The 23,672-nt window shown below is 42.5% G+C and overlaps 1 protein-coding gene across 2 annotated transcripts in view; it reads left to right on the top strand.

Annotated features, from left to right (window-relative positions):
- Positions 1 to 23,672, top strand: part of ATP10D (ATPase phospholipid transporting 10D (putative)) — a 755,240-nt gene that overhangs the window by 545,801 nt on the left and 185,767 nt on the right. For both annotated transcript variants that reach the window (XM_085642148.1, XM_085642147.1), the window contains exon 17: positions 21,579 to 21,655. In XM_085642148.1, the coding sequence (XP_085498274.1) occupies positions 21,579 to 21,655 (77 nt within the window). The remainder of the gene's footprint in view (positions 1 to 21,578; positions 21,656 to 23,672) is intronic.

Below are 23,672 nucleotides of genomic sequence, written 5' to 3'. Positions count from 1 at the left end.
TCTAGTCTTGCCACCAGTACTGCGTGATTGACCGTGTCAAATGCGGCCGACATATCCAGTAGGACCAGCACTGAAGAGGTCCCACTGTCGGCTCGCATTCTCAACTTGTCCATCATTGTGATCAGAGCGGTCTCCGTCCCATGCCCTGGCCGGAACCCAAACTGGTCCCTGTCCAGGAGAAGATTCTCCTCTAAATAGCATGACCGAGACCTACTGACCAGTTTTTCCAAGATTTTAATAGGAAAAGGCAGCAAGGATATGGGGCGAAAACTAGCTGGCAGCAAAGGGTCCAGAGATGGCTTCTTCAACAGGGGGGTCGCCATCGCTTGTTTCCAGGCACCTGGTACCGCTCCTTCATTCAAGGATTGGCAACAGATGAACCGTAAGGCTGGAAAAAGGATGGGGCCGTAATCCTTCCAGATTTTATGAGGAAGGGGATCAAGAGGTGATCCAGATGAGACCTCCAGTGCTAAACTGTTGAAAAGATCCTCTGTGAGGGGTTGGAAATATTCCAGTGATGTGTTTGATCTGTTATCCTTAATAGTTAATGGTGAACCCTTAGAGTCAGAAACAAAGCCCCCCACAATTTTGGCCACCTTATCAGTAAAGAAGGCGGCAATATCATTGCAGAGCCTTTGTGATGACTGGATTCCATTAGCCGTACACCCAGGGTTACTAAGGTCTTTAACAATTTTGAAAAGAGCCTTAGTACTATTGGGCGCCTGTAAGATAGAGTTGGCATAAAACTGTGCCTTGGCTCCCCTGATGGCTTGATTAGCTTGGGCTTGGGCTAATCTGGACGCTGTTTTATCTGACTCAGAGTATGACCTCCGCCATCTTCGTTCTGCCTGCCGGCGGGCAGAGGGGAGCTTTTTCAATTCCTCACTGAACCACGGTGCAGAGGGTATGGCCTTGATTTTACGTCTTTTCCTGGGAATGCAGCCATCGAGAGTGTTGTTTATGAGATTGCTGTAACTATTATAGTTCTCCTCTACTGAGACATCAGGATCATGTAGATATTGCTCAGTGAAAGGAGAGACTAGACTCTCATTAGGCAATTTTGACCAATCTCGGCCCCATCGAAAGGAAGCTTGTTTTTTCCCTGTCGGAGAAGCTCTAGATATAGTGATCCTAAAGCGTATCAAGAAATGATCTGTCCAGCTTAGCGGGGATATGTTCAACACCTCAAGCTCGGACTGCTTGGCGAAGACCAAGTCAAGCGCATGTCCTCCCTGATGAGTTGGCTCTTGAATGTGTTGAAATAGGCCGCAGTTTTCGCAGGTTTGACAGAGAGCTTGAAGATGATTCCCCAGGCTCCCTGTCTCCCAGAGATTAAAATCACCAAGTATTAGCAATCTAGAATGTGTTAGTGCTAAGTCGGCAATTGTGTCAAGTAGGGCCTGTTGTTGATGATCAGGGCCCGGGGGTCTGTAGCAGACCAGGCCAGTCAGCACTCTCCCTTTGGGTTCTTGTAAAGTAAAACCCAAAAGTTCGTGCCCAGCTATCTCATTTACCTGCAGCAGTGCACAGTCCCATTTCTCTTTGAATATTAACCCTACTCCTCCTCCTCTTCCTGTTAAGCGGGGTTTATGAAGAATTTTGTAGCCTGGTGGACAGGCAAACCCGATTTCCACCAGGGAGTCTGGGGTAATCCAGGTCTCGGTAATGAAAAGGAAATCCAGATTCAGATCTTCCAGCAGGTCGAAAATCTCCTGATGATGCTTTATCAGGGACCTGCTGTTGATCAAGCCACATATCAAGTTCAATAGAGATCCCCCCCCCGTCCAACCTTACCGATATTGAGCAGACTGTCCCTCGAATAACAGATCCGACCTGTACTGGATACACCAGCGTGGGGGGCGCTAGGCGCGACCAAGGCGCGGACGGGCGCAGACGGGCTTGCCTCTGGCGTGCCCGCTGCGCGCGCGCTGCGCGCTTGCATTCCCCTTGTTAAAATAGGGCCAGCAACTAGACCGCTAACAACAATGGCGCTCGGTGAGTGGCGCGTTCCTCGGTCGTTCCGTGACTGTCTCACCAAGCGGTGATGTGGGTAACTTTTTAATGTGCAAGTAAGTGGGCAAAACAGTTTATTTATATTTAAAATGACAATTCTCACCAATTAAAACCTGTATTACTAGCCTAGAATATTGATACCAGCGTCTCGCTAAACAGCCTGCCCCCGTCAGTAGGGAAGCAGAGCAGTGGAACAACAGCTAAGTTTGGATTCCGGTAGAGTGTCCTGCAATCTGCACCCTCCGTATACCTTGCTAAATGTCTCATAATAACTATGTATAAGGGTCATTCCTTCGTCATCCTAGTCCGACATGATACAGCAAAGTATATCCCCAGGGGGTACCACTTTGGGTATATATACACCATATCTTGCTGAGGTAGTCAGAGGAGAAAAGGACTTCCGTACCAACACACTGACACAAGACGCTGAGGCTCCTGCACGCAGACACTTGCAGTGGGCTGACGTCCCTTGTGGGGTGTCCATCTCGAGACCAAGATGGGATCCCACAGTCTCTCACTTCAGGTAATGGGGTTGACTTTAGCCTAGAGGAATTCTTGGCTTTTACACCCACGTACATGCTAGGTACACTTGGGTACATCTAGTTAGGGTCGTATCGTAGGAGTACTCATTTTACTGTCATGTATTTTATATACTCTCCTGTATTCATGGTTTTAGCACGATAGTAGGAATCTACCTTTCTCTTACTCTGTTAGTGCTTATAATCATTTATATCGGTTACTGTCTAATGGTTGTTTCAGCACACCTATTTTACACTGAGATGATGCGGGCTCAATAAATGCTCATTGAAAAACGTCCCCACCGTTTATACTGTGTATCTCAGAGATGACGTGAGCATGAGTGACTGAGCAAAAAGTAGTACACTGTTTCCATGATCCTGAGGGATCGGGTCGTCATATTCGATAGTTGCCTAGAACTATTCTCTCCTTGGTAAAGGGGTTTCTAGTGGCACTGTGAGCTAGCTTGTTTACAGGCTAACATACCCGGGTTGGGGTGTCCAGAATAAGTCGGACACCAATCCTACTTGAGGAGAGCGGACTAATTCCCTGAGTCTTGTGATGGCTGGCAGCAACATTTTTTTTATGTTACTGTCAGCCAATCAGAGCGCCACCCCATTTATTTTTCTCAGACCTTGCTTGATGGAACACACCAAAACATTTCAGGAAGGAGCGGAATTTAATTTGCTTTTGGAAATGTTTGTAAAGATTTGTCAACAGCGCTAAAGTAATTATGAAACCAAAAAATGCCAAGACTCTCTCTCTCGCTCTCTCTCTCTCTCTCTCTCTCTCTCTCTCTATATATATATATATATATATATATATCTCCTTCCAGAGTTAGAGTGCTGCATAAATTATGCAAATAAGAATCAGAACTCCGGGTAGTTCCCAAGTCTAGATGGAGAGCAGCTCCCATATGGAGCCCCCTACAACACTAGCGACACTAAATCTGCTCACCTCAGTTGTCTGATTTTAAGCGTGGGTTTAACACAGTGCAATCCATGCCGAGCTGTAAAATAACAAAAACCTTTTGCCACTCCAGTCACAGTATTAGAGCTTGGGATTGGTATAAATACCATCCCAGCCAACCTGGAATGAATAAAAGCAACACCTGACATGGGTTTCGCTATGTGTTGCTGGTGTTGTAGGGTACTCCATCTCTATGGAGGAGCTGCTCTACCCCTAAACCTGGGAACTGCCTATAGTGTTCTGCTTCTTTTGTGCATTTATATCTTTTTTTCTTTTTTGAGGTCATCTCAAAACTCCCTTTTGTTTTTTGTTTTTTTAAACTAATCTTCCTTTACCTCTATCCTTCCCTGAATCCTCAAATCCATTTACCTCCTTATACATCTACCCACCCTTGAACCTTAAAAATCCTTAATCTGTTTACCTGTAGTCGCCCCGCCACCCTAGAGAGTCTTTACCTCTTTACCTCAATCCGCTTTCCACCCCAAAAAAACCTTTCCCCTTGAGCTCTACCTCTTCTGAATCCTAAAAAACATTTACCTCTTTACTTCTGGCCACACCTGAATCCAAAAATAAACCTTGCTTCCACTCTTCATTAGCCTTATACATCCCTTAACTCTTACGCATCTCATAACTCTTAAATTCCTTTTTTTCTTTCTTTAAGTGCCATATTATTTGAAATTTAAAAAAAAATCTACTTACCTGTGTGATGTGCCGTGGGGTAAACTAGTAAAAAGGGGCCAGCGTGGGAATTTGCTGTTGAGGATCAAGAGTGCAGGGTAAAGACTGTATCTTGCCAGAGTTCTTCCTGACAGGCAAGATGTAATCAACTATCCTGGATGTGGGAATCAGAGGTAGTTGTATGAAGAAGGGGTGTTCGACTATGGTGATCAAAATTGCAGATGCAGGAAGGACTTAGAAGTAATCCACTCTCATGGCTGAGAAGGCAACCTAGCCATAGTACGTGCTCTGTGGGGACCACCTTTAAGTGACACAAGTGACTCACAGGCATGTTCCGCTTGCAGCATTTCAGGGCCCTAGGTCCCAATTGAGCAGTTAGGCCTGCAAAAATGAAATGAAGCAATCTGCCAAGGAAGGAGACCCAAACATGAGGCAATTCACAAATCTGGAGCCTATAGCACACTAAGCGGTTTATTGCCTTCAATTAATAGTTCCAGGCCAGACTCATGTGTTTGCTAACTATGGTAAATGCTTTATGGAGTCCACCATGAACAGAAGAGCTACTGTCCACAGGGATGCACTGGTTAAAGCCGTCATGGTAAATCCTCTTTAAAGTTCCCCTAGGAATGACAGGAGAGCAACCTACATGTGTGCCTTGGGTACAGACAGCCACAATGCAAGCTGTACAGTACATACTCTCTAAAGTCCACTTAAGAGTGAGAGTGACAAAGGAGTATTCGCATGCGTGCACAGGATACAATCATCCATTGTAATTGCTCTTTTGAGTTTGCCTGGTAGTAACAGAGACATTCAAAGTAACGCCCGAGATACAGTAAATGCTCTCTAGAGAAGATGGAGAAACCGGCAGGCAGGCACTGGATATAGTCAGCCCTGGCACGTATTCTGAGAGTCCTGCAAGGAATGACAGAGGAGCAGTTCACCATCATTTACTGGATGCAGGCGGCCATTTCAGGTACTGTGTAGTAGTCTGTTTCTACGCTAGGTTATTCGTAGTCAAACACATGGAACCATTTGTACAATGTTAGCCAAGAGATTGCTGAAAGCTCGTTGCAACATTCAAATTATGCAAAGATGATAGCTCCCGGTGTAAGGGTGTTGCTCTCAGCGAGAAGCTTTAATGACTAGATACATGTAAAGTACATCAAATTAATACACATTTAAGAGTGAACACAGGTGATTATGCTTACTGTGACAACTCCTGATATACTGTGGTTCTTGTTACAGAATCCAAGATTACTGTAGAGAGTAAGTACAGTACATAGTGTAAGCCTCTTGGACCTGTTCGTCCAGTAATTTGGAAACAAGATTGTGCCGAACCTACCTTTTAGGGTAAAAGTAAATAGCTACTCTAGCCAGTATCTCTTCTAAAATCCTTGTTGTCTAAAATTCTAGTTCTGCTTACTTCATTGCTTTTCTCTTCTAGTTGGCTTTTTTGTTTTACGTAAGAACTGTTTGCAAAATGTAAACGCTACTTTGAAGTTTTCCGTTATTATTTATTTCGCCAGCTCAGGAGTCAAAGCCATATGAAAAAGTTAGTTATCTGGTTTGTGAACATTAGGCATCTACGTTTATAGCATTACATTAGAATGTGTTTTTCCAGACCAGTTTCGATTGATAATAGATAGACACGCTGCGGTAGGAAAACAAAAAGGCACTTCTTCAGATGTTTAATCTCATTACTGAGTGCTCACATCGGTGTTTCAGACTCTATTCCGCAAGAATTACTAGGAGACAAGTTTGCTTCTAGTTAATAAATATTCTCCTGCAACAAGGCCAGACAATTTTGCTTTAGCCATTTGACGTGTAAGAGTTAACAACATTTAAGACACAGTTGAATTCAAAGTCATGACATATTGTACAGTAATTTGGAGTAGTGACCTTAACAGAAATGGATTTAGACAATTCTTTCAAAAGACCAATTTCCATTTTTACAGTCACTAATGAATAAATCTAGAGAGGATAATGTTTTTTCATACTTGGGGCCTCATTATGATGTTGGTCAGAAAGTATTCCAACCGATTCGGTCTCGGAATGGTTTCCGACCGAATCTGATTCGGGGAGTCCGACTGACCGATTACGATGCTTCTGAACACCAGTCGGTCAGACTCCCATTGACTTCAGTGGGAGCCCGTGTTCAGACCGACTACACAGGTTCCCCTTGAAGAAAGGTGTGGGTGCGGAAAACTTTGCACCCTGTGGTGGGCACCCCATGGTGCTTGCCACACTGTGCATGGCTGCAAAGAGGGGTCCAATGAGTACTTTCATGGGCCCCGTTTGGAGGCCCCCGGGTGAAGGGGGTCGTGCTATGGGCACCCAAAGTCTGTTTCCGACAGCCGATCCGTGTCCGAACAACCGAATCGGAAAGGCCGTCTGAATCGGACATCGTAATCCGTCTGTCAGAAATTCGGTCCGTAGACCTGTACGAGCCGGCTCGGAAAGTCCGAACAATTTCCGACTATCGTAATCGGTCTGTCGGATGGGTTTCCAAGTCGGTCGGAAAGGTGGGTTCCAAATCGGATTTGGACGAACCGAATGCCGTTCGGAGCCTTTCCAACCAATATCGTAATGAGGCCCTTAATGTATACTCCCAAATTGGTAGAAATAAGGAAGCTGGATACTTTAACCACACGTATGAATAATTGCCTATATCTTTGGTTATTTATTGTAAAGCATAACTAATCTTTGATTAGGAATCCACTCCAGGAGAAACAGCACTCTTCCATGAATGACCTATCTGTTAACCTAGTTAGGATAGGTAAACTGTGCATGGATTCATGTTTTAAATAGTGTTACTACCTTTTCTGAAATCAGTCATTATCAAATAGTGAAGAGCAGTGTAAGTAGTGAATCCAGTCAAAGACAAATACATTTAGGTCCATAGTTATTAAAATAATATTTATTAATGCCCATTAGAACATTCACTTTTGGGAACACTTCTTAACTTCAAAAATCAATATAGATCCCTGAGACTACACCCACTAACAATGAAAAACAGGCATTGGCAAAACCAATAGGTCTGATGTTGGCTGCCCAATTCTTATGTTTTTTCATGTTTTTAAAAACAATTAATGTACAGGAAGCTGTCAGGCCTCCATCAATCTAAAGAAAATATTGGCTAAAGGCAAACATCTTTTTGGTCTAAAAAAAAAAAAAGCATAAATTAGCGTACTACTCTCTGGTACTGAAGGGATCTACTTTGTGTGTTGATGAGCTATGGTATGTTGCCCTTGTGAAAGAGCAGCATATTGTAACTTGTAGTGAAGTCCGCCAATAGCTAAAGTGGGCCTACGCATCGCTCCATGATGCATGCTGGAGTTGTAGGAAGAAAAACTGTGAATGACAGAACCACAGATGAATGGATGAAGTGTGGCTGAAAACCCCTACAAAAAACTGTCATACTTATGATTTTACAAAAATTATGAAGTGATGACCAACATAGACTTAAAAAGCCAATCCTTATGCCATTAGCTGCTAGCCTCTTTGAGAGAGAGAAAGAAAGAACAAAGGAAAGAAAAAAAAGAGACAAAAAGTATGGAAAGGAAGTAAGAGGGAAAGAAAAATTAAGGGGAAGAAAGAAGGTATGAAAGAAAGAAGGCAAATAAGACAGTGAGAAAGCAAGAATGATAAAGAAAGAAAGGAAGCAAGAATGACGAAGAAAAATAGAAGACTAGAAAGACAGCGAAGGCATGAATAACAGAAAGAAGGCAAGAAAGAGCAAAAGCGAAGGCAAGAAGACCAAAAAAGGAAGTAAAGAAAGACGGAAAGAAGTGAAATCATAGGGTCTTGGCTAACACAGACCTTAAAAAAGCCAATTATTCCATTGGCTGCCAGCCTCTTGCCTTTCAGAAAGAAAGCAATAAGTAAAGAAGAAAGAAAGAGTTAAAAGGAAGTAATGAGAGAAGGAATGAAAGAAAGAAAACGTAAAAGAAGGAAAGGAAAAACAAAAAGAACGAAAGATGGACAAGAAAAAGGAGAGAAAGAAAGAAAGGAAAGAAGGCATGAAAGGCTGAATGAAGGGAAGAAAGAAAGAAGCCAAGAACTAAAGAATGCAAGATTTACAAAAAAGGCAAGGAATGAAAAAGACAAAGAAAGAATAGGCAAGAAAGAGGTGAAGAGAAACAAATGAATAGAAGGAATAGAAAGAAGGCAACAGAGAATGAAAGCAAGAAAGAAGGAAAGATAGAAGGAATGGAAAGAAGGGAAGGAAGGATGAAAAAGGAAAGAAAGAAAAGGCAAGAAGTTAAGAAGGAAGACTAGAATAAAGGAGAGAGAAAGTAAGAAGCAAGAAAGTGTTACAACGGCTGCAAATTAAGTACAAATAAGACCATTTTTCTTCCTAGGGAAGGTTTAATAAAGAAGCATTGGTGAAAGTTGGGCAAAATAAACCTTAATGCTCCAACATACTTTCTGTTAATATCTAGGGCCTAGAACATCACCATGTCCCTAGCAAGCAAGAGTAAACTTGAATTCTTCTGGTCCTATTTTTGACACTACATTCCCATGGTGATTGGTCACACTAGTTGGGCTCTGAGTCAGCTGACTACTTGGGAAACCTTTGAACCATGAGCATATCTGAAACCTAGAGACCCAGGCGAATCCAGGGTGGTTTGGCTTGTATGAATCCCGCTTTGTTTTTCATACCCAGAATGAAGACCCAAAGGTTTCATACCTATTTTCATCAAGTTGTGAGTAGGTAGAAGCGAAAAAATTAGGGGAAATAACCTACCACTTTAAAAATGCAAAAATTGTGGTTCAAAATAAATAATTTATTTTTCACAACTCAGCTTGTTCCTGAAAGATGGGAAGGTTATCTTCGCATAGCAAACCTTTTGTTAATACCACAGAAAAAACATGCACTTTCTTGCATAGTGCTTGTTCCTATTTTTCCATAGGAAACAAATTGGTGCTATATGTTGGTTGTTTATATGCTCCTCAGGGGGAATTCACAAACTCTGGCTACCTTTAGAGCCGGTTTCCCCGACAGGTAGATTGGGAGCTACTAGTAACTCGCCAGCTGCCTGAAAGTAGCTCTACTGTTTGCAGCCCAACGTATTAAATTGGAAGTTTTGTTTGGATGAATTAATATATGTATTGCAAAATTGAACAGTGTATTTTGAGGAGAAAATGTGTGTATTTTCAGAACTCATAAGGTGTTTGAATAAAAAATCAAGCTTCAAAATAGATTTAAAGATATACTAACGCAGGGTTTTAAGTTTTATGGTATGCGATGGCGCCCACAGTGTGTACATAGAAGTTTGGGGCTGAAGAGTGGAACGGTGCAAATAGGACGAGGGGAAAACAAACCCTAAACCCCTCCAGTAGACCGGAGTCTAAAAGTGAAAACAACATAAAATGCCTATGCACACGTTATGAATAAGTGCTGTATCAATACAGAAAGTAATGGTAAGAGCAGCAGTATAGACACAAATTACAGAAATCCAACAAGTTTTGTTTTTCTTGGTTTAATATGATTCCGTTGCCCAGCCAACACGTGATTCGTCCGGGTGTAAGACCCACGACTTCTTCAGGGCTACAAAAACACATAAGGATACATTGTAGAAACAGAACAGTTACAGGATGTCTCATGTGATGAATAGCATGATAGGCATCAAACACCGTGACTGACCGCACGCACCCAAAATAAAAGATATTGTGAAAGATCCAAAATAAGACCCCTAAGAGAAAGGTATACGACATAAAAGATAAAGCATAAGGTTCCTAATTGTACCAGTAGAGTCAAGGTAGTTACATCTGGCAAATAAGTACAAAAAAAGGGATTTCAAAAAATGCTAATTATCATTGGAAAAACTTCTAAATAAGAAAACTTTAGTTTCACATCAGTACAGTGAGAAATAAATCTAAGTATAATTGAGGATCATGAATTGCCAGAAAAATTCTTAAGTTCTTAGTAAATCATGTATTCAAATAATCATTCCGATACAGAGAGTTAATCAACGTCTCATAGTTAAAAAGGCATGTTATAGAGAATGCATATGGTTCACGTGGGATCATCTAAGTAGATGAGGTGAGAGAAAAGAGGACGAGGGAAAAGCCAAAGCATAGGAGTGGACAGGTAAAATGAAGTGTGAGCACAATCCGATCATAATGAAGGGAAATCAAAAAAGGAATTAATGAATCTTACCATCAGGCGAAACGTAAACAAATAAAGGATCTAAAGGTACAGGAGAAAGGTAAAGACCTCAGTAAAGCACATTTAATACATGTAGCTTAGAGTCTGCAAAAACTACAAAATAGGAAAAACACCGGCTCACCTCTCCGCCGGTTATAATTCCGTCCCGGCTGCGCGGGAAAAGTGCAAATGTCACTACTTGGGATAGTTATACAGGGGTGAGTAAACCAAATGAATCAGGACCTATAGAAAGAATAACGGTGCTTGAGTCCTAGGGGCAATTAATTCTAACCACAAAATTCATCTCGACTCATAATCCTAGTATCAAACTCTTTAAACTGCAAAGAAAATTAAAAAGCTACTGTGTCTGCAATTATTAGTTTAAATATATATTTACGGAAACCCAAGTTACTACGTCAAATACGAAGGGTCATGGTTAGTGCAGCAAGTATATATCACGTGATAATACAACGCGTCTGATAAACGCATAAAAAACGAGAGTGGCGTCGGTAAAGTCAGTAAAAGCTATCGTCACCACGTTAGCCATGAAAAATGAAGTTAATGCAGCAAATGCAATCTCATAGACAGCGTCAGATACGCGCATAATCACTAAGCGAGTAGCTTCAGTGAAAGTCAGATCACATATCGTCACCATTGCACAGGGCCAGTACAAATGCTTTTCGTTTTTTGGTATTGAACATACTCTGTCACACCCTAGGGGTGGAGATAGAGAACTAGCATTACGACGTTCTGAGGCTACTTGGATCATGAGTCTAAATGCGGTGGAGCTGGGTCTTAACACAGACCATGAGCTGCAAATCTTCTTGGGTAGCTAATTTGCTGTTTATCTGAACGTTCCATTGTCAACATGGGGTTTTTCTGTCTGTAAGGCCACATTCAGTTTATCTGCTTTATTCTCAACTGTTTTAAATTTGATGTATTAATGCCATATGTTAATGTATAACATCCATGTATCATGTACGATGAGTATGGTAGTAATTATTCCTTACGCACGTTAGATTACTCGAGACATCTGTATTTCTCTTAACTAGTGACTTTTTCCAAACTTGCACTTTTGAGTAATCTTTGTTTATCACACTTCATATGCTTGAATATGTACAGATTGTGATTTGCGATACATATGTAGATGTACGCATTCTCACAACTTCTTTGCCCGTCTCTCTATCCAGCCCCCCTTTTTTGGCTTCCGCTGTATTTCTCTCACATTGGTGGGTTCGAGTCTAACATGCCTCTTAATTTCCCTTATGCCTGACTCCTTTGCTTTTGTCCCTTTTTAGTCTATGCTCTCCTTTTCTACTAATTCCCCCCATGGCCTACATACCTAAATGCCATGTTTTTTCCTTTCTTTTCCCCGCTGGCATACACCACCGGGTGATTGTAGGGGACGCTGTCTTTTAAAGTACTTACCACATGGTAACAGATTTGTCTTTATGTGGTCTCTCTTTGAGTACATGAATCGTCACCACGATCATTTTATTTGTTTCCCGTGCACAATATAGATATTTGGACACTTAGTAATCTGTAAATTAATAATCCTTCCCGTTTATATGCTATGATGAGGGATGTGGTGTTAGCAGGCTTAATGTTGCACCCGTTCCTCACTTCCGGTGTTTTTCGGGTGACCGCTATATACGGTCTAGTTGTCCATGTGTTTTTCACGTTATAACGTACACGGCAATCATTTCCGGCCTGCATACGAACCGGATACCAACTACACTCCCTGACGTACTCGTCTTCCAGGTAACAAGCGGCTGCTCACGGGCTGTTCTAATAAGTGTCTTATATGTTTGGGATTCTTTGGAATACTTCCAGTTTGTTAGCTCAGAGTCGGTATAAATGAAGGTTATACTCGATTGTAGAATTGTGCAATGGTGACGATATGTGATCTGACTTTCACTGAAGCTACTCTCTTAGTGATTATGCGCGTATCTGACGCTGTCTATGAGAACGAGATTGCATTTGCTGCATTAACTTCATTTTTCATAGCTAACGTGGTGACGATAGCTTTTACTGACTTTACCAACGCCACTCTCTTGTTTTTTATGCGTTTATCAGACGCGTTGTATTATCACGTGATATATACTTGCTGCACTAACCATGACCCTTCGTATTTGACGTAGTAATTTGGGTTTCCGTAAATATATATAAACTAATAATTGCAGACACAGTAGCTTTTTAATTTTCTTTGTAGTTTAAAGAGTTTGATACTAGGATTATGAGTCGAGATGAATTTTGTGGTTAGAATTAATTGCCCCTAGGACTCATGCACCGTTATTCTTTTTATAGGTCCTGATTCATTTGGTTTACTCACCCCTGTATAACTATCCCAAGTAGTGACATTTGAACTTTTCCCGCGAGGCCGGGACGGAATTATAACCGGCGGAGAGGTGAGCCGGTGTTTTTCCTATTTTGTAGTTTTTGCAGACTCTAAGCTACATGTATTAAATGTGCTTTACTGAGGTCTTTACCTTTCTCCTGTACCTTTAGATCCTTTATTTGTTCACGTTTCGCCTGATGGTAAGATTCATTAATTCCTTTTTTGATTTCCCTTCATTATGATCGGATTGTGCTCACACTTCATTTTACCTGTCCACTCCTATGCTTTGGCTTTTCCCTCGTCCTCTTTTCTCTCACCTCATCTACTTAGATGATCCCACGTGAACCATATGCATTCTCTATAACATGCCTTTTTAGGTCTCGCTGGCGTTGCAGCGCAAAGCGCTGCCGCCAACGTGAACTATTGTTACCGTGATGCCTCCCAAGGGAGACAGACCGGGGCACGCGCAGCGATCGGGGTCTGTGGACGCGCTTCTGAGAAGCGCAGACGCACACGCCACCAAGCGCGCGCGCGCGCCACGCTCCGCCGGGCTTGTCTTGTTTACAATACTGCTTTGTGTGCATGGCTGGCCATTGCCTCATCGCTCCCGAATCAGTGTGTATTTGTTTCTTTCGTCCTGTGTCTCAGGCCATAATGAGCCTTTGTGGAAGCTCCCGCTTCTCTCTGTTCCGACGGCCTAACAAGTGATTACGCGTTTCAGAAGTGCAGGAGACTACACTTCCTGCTGTACCTGCTGGGTTGATCATCATCTCTTGCCGGAGGAAATGCGGTATTCACCTAAATCTCGTTTCTTCACTTGTGTGTGCTCATAAATGTATTCATGACTGTGAGTGAAGGGTCGCCAAGCCTTGAAACCAGTTAGCACAAACTGTCATTCCAAAGATGACGTCCCCACGTTATCCTGTGAGTTCATGGGACTGTTGTAGAGTAACATCCTGAGTTGTCTTCACCAGACACAGGGGTATAAGGATTTTAGGGGCTTCACCCTCGGAATGCATGTCTGTCGGCTCTGTGTGTTTTTTTTTTTTGCTCTCTCGCTCGCTCTCCCGCTCTCCTCTTTCTCTCTCTCTCTCTCTCCTCTTTCTCTCTCCTCTTTCTCCTCTTTCATTTCAAGCACCACATGCGAGAGTCCACATGGCTTACTTTTTGTCACCCTCCTTGTAAGGTCCTCCTGCTCAAAAGCTAAGCTGGGCACACCGGGCTCTAACCAATTGTTGTTTTGCAATAGGAAGTCTTCCGAGTCACTTGAAATGACACTTAATAGCTATGGTTATAAAAACAGATTGGAAGCATCCAAAAGCAAAAATGCACACCAATATCAAATTAAAAATATCTGTGAGCAAACCAATATCAGCATTCATAGAACATTGCAACCTGCTCTCGAAATATCAGAATGGATTCTGTCAAGGGGGTTTTACTGAGCTATCACCGATTGCAATGTGCAAGGAAATCAATATAGCTGGAGATTATAATGAAGAAGCTACCCACTTTCTACTTGATCTGTCTTAAGCTTTGAGCATGGTTCAACGTTCCCTACTACAGACTTAAAAACTTTACAGTTCAAGGTACCTTCCTGAATTAGATGAATTCATTCCTTGCAGGCAGGATGCCCAATTATATCATTACCATGCAAACCATAGATAAAGCAGAGTGCGTTATTTACTGTGCAAACTACAGGAATGGACCTCTTGTCCTAGTACTCTGCACTAAAACCTCTTCCTCTTTACTGTCTGTGCTTCGATTAAAAAAAAAAAAACACCTCAGTGGAGACTCCCTGTGCGTTCAGTATGCCACACTAGAACACTATGCCTACTCAAGAAAGAAGGGGCAACCAATCCCAGTTATAGAAAGTATTATATAGCATGTGCCTTTTCAAGACTGTAACAGTATCCATTGTGCAACATACACAAATTATGTAGGTATATGCAGCTGTGTCTCTCCTTAAACTCTATGTAACACATTTTTAGGTTTCGCCTAGACAGCGCATGTTTTGTCCGTGTGAGACATGTTTACATACAGTGGGCTTACAGCCCGCCCTCCCATAGTTTACCATTTGTTAGCTTCAGCATCGCTCTCATTTCCTTTGTCCCCAGACTCTGTACTGGGGTGAATGTTTGACGTTGTTTGGCATTCTGTCCATCAATTGTTCTTTATGCATTTGTCACCCCAAGTAGGACGGGTATGCCCAGACGTGGCGTGGGTCCCGTGCTTTCCATGCCACTGGAGTCCAGCTAGCCTGGCTGATAAGGGGTGAAACCCCGAAACCGAGACCAGGATGCTTGCTTCCGGTCAAGGGAGGACCTTGCCAGGCAGTTTGGGCTGGACTGTTCCCTTGGGGAATAGGGTCAAGACTGATTTGCATATTGCTGGGTTTAAACTGGAATGGCATGGGGAGCAAACAAAACTATAAATTTAGGCCCAGATCTCTGTACTGTAGTTAATGTTTACCATTGTTCAACATTGTGTCCGTCGGTTGTTTTTTTTCCCCGTTTGTCACAGCATGAGGGCATCGGGTCCTCTTCTTGCGTTTGGCCCTGTCCTGGAGCATGGACCAAGTTCTTGTGTCCATCCACTGCTCCCGTTTTTGGAGCTACTTTTTTCATTGTTTAAACACTTCATAATGAGTGCTTGTGTTTTCAGTCTGTCTCCCATGTGACCGTCCATGTAGCTTCTATCTCCTCCACCCCCCCTCCATGTTGCTTCTTTTTTCAATGTACTCTATGCCACTGCACTCTGCTCCACGCAACTGCTCTCTATGCCCCAAAAGTACAAATAACTCCTGGTATAGAGGGAAATATCCCCGTGCTCCCTTACCTGGAGCAAGATTCTCTGAATGGCTCTCCAGGGAATAACTCTGGTACAGGCAACATGCCACCACACATTGGCATAGCAGAACAACTTGTTTGAAACCACCTTGCAGTGCCATCTATCTCCACCTTTGCAGAACTACTACTAAGTTGGAGCATTGTGTGAATCAGATTAGGGGATCCTTATTGTGGTACTTTTGTTGATGACCACAATGTTTATTCCAGGAGAGATGGGCATTAGAACAAGTGAATAGATGTGGTTACAAAAGCTATAGTGGCCCAGCTATCCAATCTAATGGGAGGCGCCTTTCTGGTGGATTACCAGTATTGGTCCGCTCCACCATAGCCTATGCTGTCACGCAACTTTATGTGGACTCCCCAGATGTCCACAGAATAATTATTTCCCACCACAACTCCCAGGCCCTTATAATAATCAACTGCAGTCAGAGTAGTAGTTACAAGCAGGAATCAAAAACGCTGTAGCTATTGGATAGTGTGCTAGGTGGCCACTCGTAATACCCATCATGTGCTCATAGCAGTGGATTTCAATCTCGCATTTGAGCCGAATAATCGGGCATGCGAATTGTCTAGAAATAAACTAACTTGGGTATCCTGGACCTTGTCTGCCCCGCGAGAAGATACCTTTCCAGATCGGCGCTTTAGACCCTATCGCATGGAATCCAGGCATGGAATGGACTATCCCCTTCCAATAAACAGTTTGCACCAACATTCAGATGAGGCCCATACTCTAGTATAATCGACTATTTTTCTGGACATAAGGTGTTCGAGCAAGCTAGATGACATGATTGTGGTTGAGCGAGAGGAGAATGACCACAAGCCCTTGGTATTAAGACTCAATCTATGACTCTCCCCTGCTCGGCAGCTACTGAGCATGCACTTATTGACCTTGTGACCACTAATAACAGGAAGAACGTGAAATGGGAAACCGTGGGCTCCTCACCTGAGGGAATCTGGGCCTTATACGCAATTTCGGCCACCGACATGGGCAACATCTATGCCAACTGGGGGGCCAGTGAGGTTATATTAGCAGAGCACAACATACTTGCCAAGTTGAGGAATCTCCTCACCAAGGAGTCATGGGGCCACTCAAGCACAGCGCAGACTAAGGGTTGGTTCAATGTTCAGTGTAAAAAGGCTAAGGCAAACCTGTTTCAATCTATTGAAGATGGGGACATGCAGGTTTTTTTGGGGGGAAGGGACATTTATCGGGCCACTCCAAGAGAAGCTAAAGGTGCTTGGTAAGATGGCATCTGATCTGACCTACTGGATGCCACTATAGCTAATGAACAGAGGAAATTCTGGGCACTGGTCAGTAAGAGCAATGGAAGGACAGGTAGCCCAGCTGAAGCATCCATTAGACTCTGACTGGGTTGCCCACTTTGGGTGTCTGTACCCCCCCCCCCCCCCCCCCCCACACCAGTGAGCCTGGCCCTGCTTGCAGGGGCTACGACTATGCTAAGCAACAATCCATCCCTCCAGTAGTTTTCACCATGGAGGAAACGGAATGAACTGAGGTTTCACTCCAGTCCGGAAAAGATTTGGGTCTTGACAAAATCCCTGCTGATGTGTTCAAATTCGCCCCTGGAGTGTGGGTCCCCTATATTAATGTGTTTTTCAATGCCATTGCGACGTATGACATGAACCCTCAATCATGAATGGGACGGATATTGTGCCCATCTTTAAGAAAGGGGATCCCAGTCTGCCCTCCATCTACCGCCCTATCACCCTCCTTGCATTTCTTTGCTGGATTTTGTTGGATTGGCGCGAGGAAAAACACATTCTTTCAGGATTACAAGCAGGTTTCAGGTAAAAGACCAGTGCGGTTGACCAGGCCTTCTGCTTTCTACTGGTAAAGTGGAACACAGTGGATCTGTCGAAGGGCGACCTTTATGTGGCATTTATTGGCTTCTGCGCCACGTTTTACCTTGTGCCTAGGGGGAGGTTGTGGGATATGCTTTGAAGAATGGGGACCCCTTGATCTCCTGCACTTGATCCAGCTGTTTCATGAGGGAAATTATGCCCAAGTAAGATGCATGGTGAAGGAAGAATTAACCAATGCCTCCCCCATAAAACAGGGTGTGCGTCAGGGATGTGTCCTTGTCCAACCCTATTCCTCCTATGTATTAACAACTGCATCGCCTACGTATTAAACTGTGTCAATGACTACCCAACCCTGGTTTGGAAAAATATCGTCCCCTCTTTTTTGCGGTTGACACTTTGTTGCTGTCCAAAACCAGGAGGGGCCTTTAAAACTTGATTGATGGCTTCAACCAATTCTGCGAAGATTTTGGTCTCAAAATGAATAAGTGCAAGACCAAATATAGGATTTATACCAGGAGAGGCATACTGAGAGTTGTCATCCACGTGGGCTCTAAAACACTGGGAAGGGTCCAACAGTTCGATTATCTGGCTGGACGACACCGGTTCCTGGAACCCACAGATTAACAAGAGCACTTTAATCGTGAAATACAGAGCTGCAGTCATACACAAATTTGCTAGAAAAGCATCCTGGATCCCTGCCCATCCAGCAATTGAAATTTACAAAGCACAAGCGGGGGTGGTTATGGGGGGGAAATGGCTCTATACGAGGCGGGACTATGGGGCCATTGTAATATGGGTGCCTTTAGCACAGCTAAAATCAACTTCCTTATGTGCCTTCTGGGCTTAGGGAAATGCACACCATTGGTCCCTCTTCACCTTGACTTAGAGATCAATGAGATATTGACGCAGATAGTGTTGAGACCTTTATTGTTTTGATTCATATTTTGAGTACCCATGAATTGCGCCACCTTAGGGAGGACCTGCAGGAAGTTATTGGGTCTAACGGGGTGGGGGAAGGTCAGATGGTTGGGGTTGCTTAAAAATGCCTGGATTGATCTGGGGCTAGATAAATTTAGATCCGAGCTTCAGTCCATTCGTGCTCCAGTCCATTCGTCGAGGAGACACTCTTAAAGTAAAAAAATCTGTCCCCGGAGAAAGTTATCAGCAGTGGGACTGTTCATCCATGCTAGGCCGCTTAACAAGTGCTTTCCATCTCAACAAATCTGTAACCAAGGCATAGGAATTTCTGGATTTTTATCTGCCTGGTGCGTGCTCGGTCTCTTTCTCCAGTTTAAGTACCAGACCCTCCCAGTAGCTGCTTTTACTGCTAACTGGGGGAGGTGGAAGCAGGTATCTGACCATTGTTTATACTGCAGAACTGTCCAAGAAAGTGGAGCACCTGTTAATTTTCTTCCCACTCTGTCAAACCCAGAAACAAATGGATCTTCCCTTTGTGTAGACCCCTTAGCCTACAAATACGAGTTGAAGCTATTAGAATAAGCAAAAGGTACCTGCCTCGATTGTGGTTGTGGCTGTATCAAAGTTTCTGTATATATCCTGGGCAATTGGAGCCAAAGTATAAGTAGTCTCGCCCCAAATGATTTATGCATGTTTTTTGGATTTATGGTGCTTTGAACTGTGGGAATATGTACCATGTGCTTTTATGATTATTTATTAGTGTTCCATTTTGCTTAACGTTTTTATTGTGTTTTGAACATTTTGTCAATGTATCCTTGATCAGACTGACTTCTCGAACTATAAATGGAATCTACTCTTCACCGCTCTAGTCTACACACATGCACTCTGCGCTGCAAAACTCTTTTCTATGCCACTGCACTCTACACCACTTTATTATATGCCACTGGACGCTAACCATGCTACTCTGCACCACTGTATGCCACTGCACTCTGCGTCACTCTATGCACCGCACTTTACACCACTCTATGCCGTGCCACTGCACTCTACTCCACGGTGCTCTACTCCACGGCACTCTACTCTTCTCTGCGCTGCTCTACCCTACCCTACTCCGCCCTATTCTACTCCTACTCTACGCCATGCTGCTCTATTCTAAGGCACTCTGCTAAAAGATAATTGGCAGTGCCAATAGCTCTCGCACAGGCAAAACCTTTTGGTTTTTACCAATGCTTGTTAAATGTTTCAACACTCACAGCACCATTTTGAAACATGTCAAACTCCTGCAGCTCAACCAGCATCTTCCACATTGGACATTTTACACTCCGCACCCTTCCAACTATGCACTCCAGTGATGCACTTTGTATCAGTGCAAATTGGAGAGCATCACCACATCATCTATGGTATGAAGTGATATACAATGCAACAATACCACCCTGTTCTTGTCGCACACTCACTATTCAACTCCTCTACAGATAGTGCAAATAGTTTGTCTTGCTTTTGCAAGCCGGAGAACACCATCACCTAACCCATATGCCTTTATTTCCAATGTTGCAGTAAAAGAAGGAATGTTAGTCCGTACTCAGTAATTTCCTCTATATCCTGCTCGTGATACCAAGTCTCATTCACCTCAGTCTCATTCTACGCCAAGATACCCTTTTACTGTCACATTTGACTGCTTCTACAATATCACAAGCCTGTAAACTCCTTAATCTTGGGCTTACGATCAGTGTATGTTTTTATTGCCCCCCTTTTTTAGAAAAAAAATTAGACATTTGTGTACGGATGTCCTCAAATGATTGGTACTTCTCAATGCCTTTGCAGTTTGTACTATGACCTGTCTGGAGAAGGGCAACAAGCTTTTAGTTGAAAGTTGTGTACCTGCAGGCCTGCGTCAACCTGCAACTTCTTTTCTCCCCAAAAAGTTTTATAAACTAATGTCATAAAGTTTACCAAGCTGCGCATACGCTTATAAAAGAACTTTTTGACTTCAAAAATAACAAGCATTTGCAATGCAACAGGTCTCGCATTTATGTGAGTTTGAGCTATTGGCATTGTGAATGACACTGCCTTTTATTTATGTTTTGGTTTTTGAAACCTAAATAAAACGCATTGTCATTTACAATGCCAATAGCTTTAACTCGCGTAAATGCGAGACCTATTGCATTGCAAATGCTTGTTATTTTTGAAGTCAAAAAGTTCTTTTTATGCTTGTTAACTATGAGACGTTGATTAACTCTCTGTATCTGAATGATTATTTGAATACATGATTTACTAAGAACTTAAGAATTTTTCTGGCAATTCATGATCCTCAATTATACTTAGATTTATTTCTCCCTGTACTGATGTGAAACTACTTAAGTTTTCTTATTTAGAAGTTTTTCCAATGATAATTAGCATTTTTTGAAATCCCTTTTCTTGTACTTATTTGCCAGATGTAACTACCTTGACTCTACTGGTACAATTAGGAACCTTATGCTTCATCTTTTATGTCATATACCTTTCTCTTAGGGGTCTTATTTTGGATCTTTCACAATATCTTTTATTTTGGGTGCTTGCGGTCAGTCACGGTGTCTGACGCCTATCATGCTATTCATCACATGAGACATCCTGTAACTGTTCTGTTTCTACAATGTATCCTTATGTGTTTTTGTAGCCCTGAAGAAGTCGTGGGTCTTACACCCGGACGAAACACGTGTTGGCTGGGCAACGGAATCATATTAAACCAAGAAAAAGGAAACTTGTTGGATTTCTGTAATTTGTGTCTATACTGCTGCTCTTACTTACCATTACTTTCTGTATTGATACAGCACTTATTCATAACGTGTGCATAGGCATTTTATGTTGTTTAGATTTAAAGATATTTGAATGATAAATCATGCAGTATTACTAATATTAGTACATTGATGCCAGGGCCATTGCAGCTACTGCTTCAACCCATGTAGTCATTCCAAATTGAAATATCTTTTTTACATTACTGCTTGTATCCCCACCAATGCACTGCGGTTATCACTGCTGGCAATCTTTGATGGGGTGGCAACTAATCTTGTCTGGCCTAGTTACTAATATAACACTAATAATAATAGTAGCTCAAGGTTGATTTTCACTGTACATAAGTAGCTTTAGAGTCAACATGTGGCAATAAGGGTGCAAATTTGGCCTGGACACCATTACTGGAAAATGTTTTGTGAAGGTGAAGTGCCCTAAATATAAAAAAAAATAGATCAGCACTGAGGATGAAATAGGCCTCCACATCATTAAGGTAACATTAAGGTGTTAAACGTACTAACTTGTTTAATAAGGTAAAGTTTCTCTTTTTTCTTTTTTTAAGGTGATGGAGCTAATGATGTGAGTATGATCCAAGTGGCTGACATAGGAGTGGGCATTTCTGGTCAAGAAGGGATGCAGGTACTGTAAGATATCAAGATTCCTGGATATTTGTGGTCCGGTTCTGGCAAACATGTTATGTCATGTTTTGTGATTTAAAACTGAATTTGTGTTCATATAATTAATATTTTGGTATGCAATCAACATCTCACAAAATCAGCACCAGTGGGGATTGTGCTAATTCTTGTTTTACGTGATATTGCTGGATGAATCGCGCCGAGATAAAGGCCTAGTTTGTTTTTGTGTCACTGATACCGCTGAAATATCTTGTGCAGAATTTTGTGGTACCCCAGGTTTCTTTTTGAAAAAAAAACCTTGTTTTTATGGAGTTTTTTTCTACGAGTAGAGAAGAAAGCCCTGATGAAGGGCAGTGGCCTTACATGGTTTAGTCTCAAGGATATCAGTTTCCAAATGTCCGTGTTCTTAATCAACAAAGAGCCTCGCGGAACATGACAAACTTCTCTTACTCACCGCTCTTAAACGTCACCTTTTCATATATTTAATATTGCGCGTCACCTACAAAAGTTAATCTTTTTGCATAGTGTAAGTGTAATAATACATTTCGCCCTACTAGACTGTTTGGGACTATCAAAATAAAAGACCCCGTAATCTTTCTGCCCCCATAAGGGGCACAAAGCAGTCTAGACACCAGGGATATATTTTTTGAGCTGATAATGTGGGGTCACTTATCCAATCATCAGGCCTATCCCTCACCATTAATACTCTCAAAAGTCTTTCCTGAGAAGCTGACACAGCTTTATGAAGCTCTTGTTACTTCTCATCTAAGACAGCTGACTTAAGAATACACATGCAGGTGATAAGAGGGGTGATCTTACTCTGCTGGTACACTCTCTTTCCATCTCCTTCTATTATTTTCTGCTTCATTACACTTTGCCATCTAGCAAGATTGAGAGAGAAGAGCGTTTGTTTGGCGCTTCAGTTTGTGCCTTTTGACTGGTACTCTTTGCTGTAGATTGGACTGCAGTCTTCCCCCCCATCATCAATGGTAAACAAGTCTCCCCACCCCTCTTACAAGAAGGAGCTACTAACCCAGAGCTTCTAGGGGCCACAGGTTAAGAGAACTAAGCCATGTGACCTATAACCAGGAGATTAAGCTTTTTTTCTGGTCAAAGTACCTCACAATCCAGAAATCCAGGACTCGATCCCTTTGCTTTGAAAGTTACAAGCTACCACTGTATTTTCAATTGCTATTGTATTTGCTTTGTTTCAGCTTATTATGTGTTTACCAGTTCTAGGTTTGAAAACAGTAGCGTTTTGCAAGTGTGCTAGAAATTGGTTGGAGGATGGCAAGCCCTCCATTTTATACTATGGTGTGTGTGTAATCAGTTAGCAGTCATGACCCATGTATGTTTGGAAACATTATTGCTCAATTCAAGGTTCTAGTAATTGTCTATTGTGTTGATTTCATTTTTTCTGCCTATGTTTAAAATGACTATGAACAATCTTTTTTTTCTTTTTATTTGGTGATTTTCCTTAAAAAAAGAAAACAATATCATTTCATGTAAGCGAAGTGAAAGCCCCAAACAGTATAGTAGGGCAAAATGTACCATACACAGAAGTCACCCAATACAATCCGATCCTTCAATGTTACTGTCCACAACGAGGAAAATGTTAGTGAGTCAGAGTTAGAAACCACTTGCTTGCGAGTAGGCCTCGTATCTTAATATTCTTTTTTGGGCATCCTTTGATCTGGTTGACTAGCTCTTCCTTTATTGCACAGTAGTCCATCCCTCTCAGCTATTCCTCAACGGGTGGTGCAGCTAGTGCTCACCAGTACGTTGCTCTTGGATAGTATTATGCCCAGACCCATGAATAGTTTTTCATAGCGTGTACCAACCCATCTGGCCTAGATTCCCAAAAGTATCACCTTGGGGACCATATGGACTTCCATTCCGATCACCTCACCCAGATTTCAAGTGATCTGCTGCCAAAGGAGCTTACTTTTGGGCAGACGGACATAAGTTGAGACAATGTATCTCATATTTGGGTGGTCCATCCCTGCTGGCATGCCCTCGGG

This window comes from Triturus cristatus, chromosome 2_2 (assembly GCF_964204655.1).
Source record: "Triturus cristatus chromosome 2_2, aTriCri1.1, whole genome shotgun sequence".
NCBI classification, from domain to species: domain Eukaryota; kingdom Metazoa; phylum Chordata; class Amphibia; order Caudata; family Salamandridae; genus Triturus; species Triturus cristatus.
This window is presented reverse-complemented; position numbering and strand designations above follow the sequence as displayed.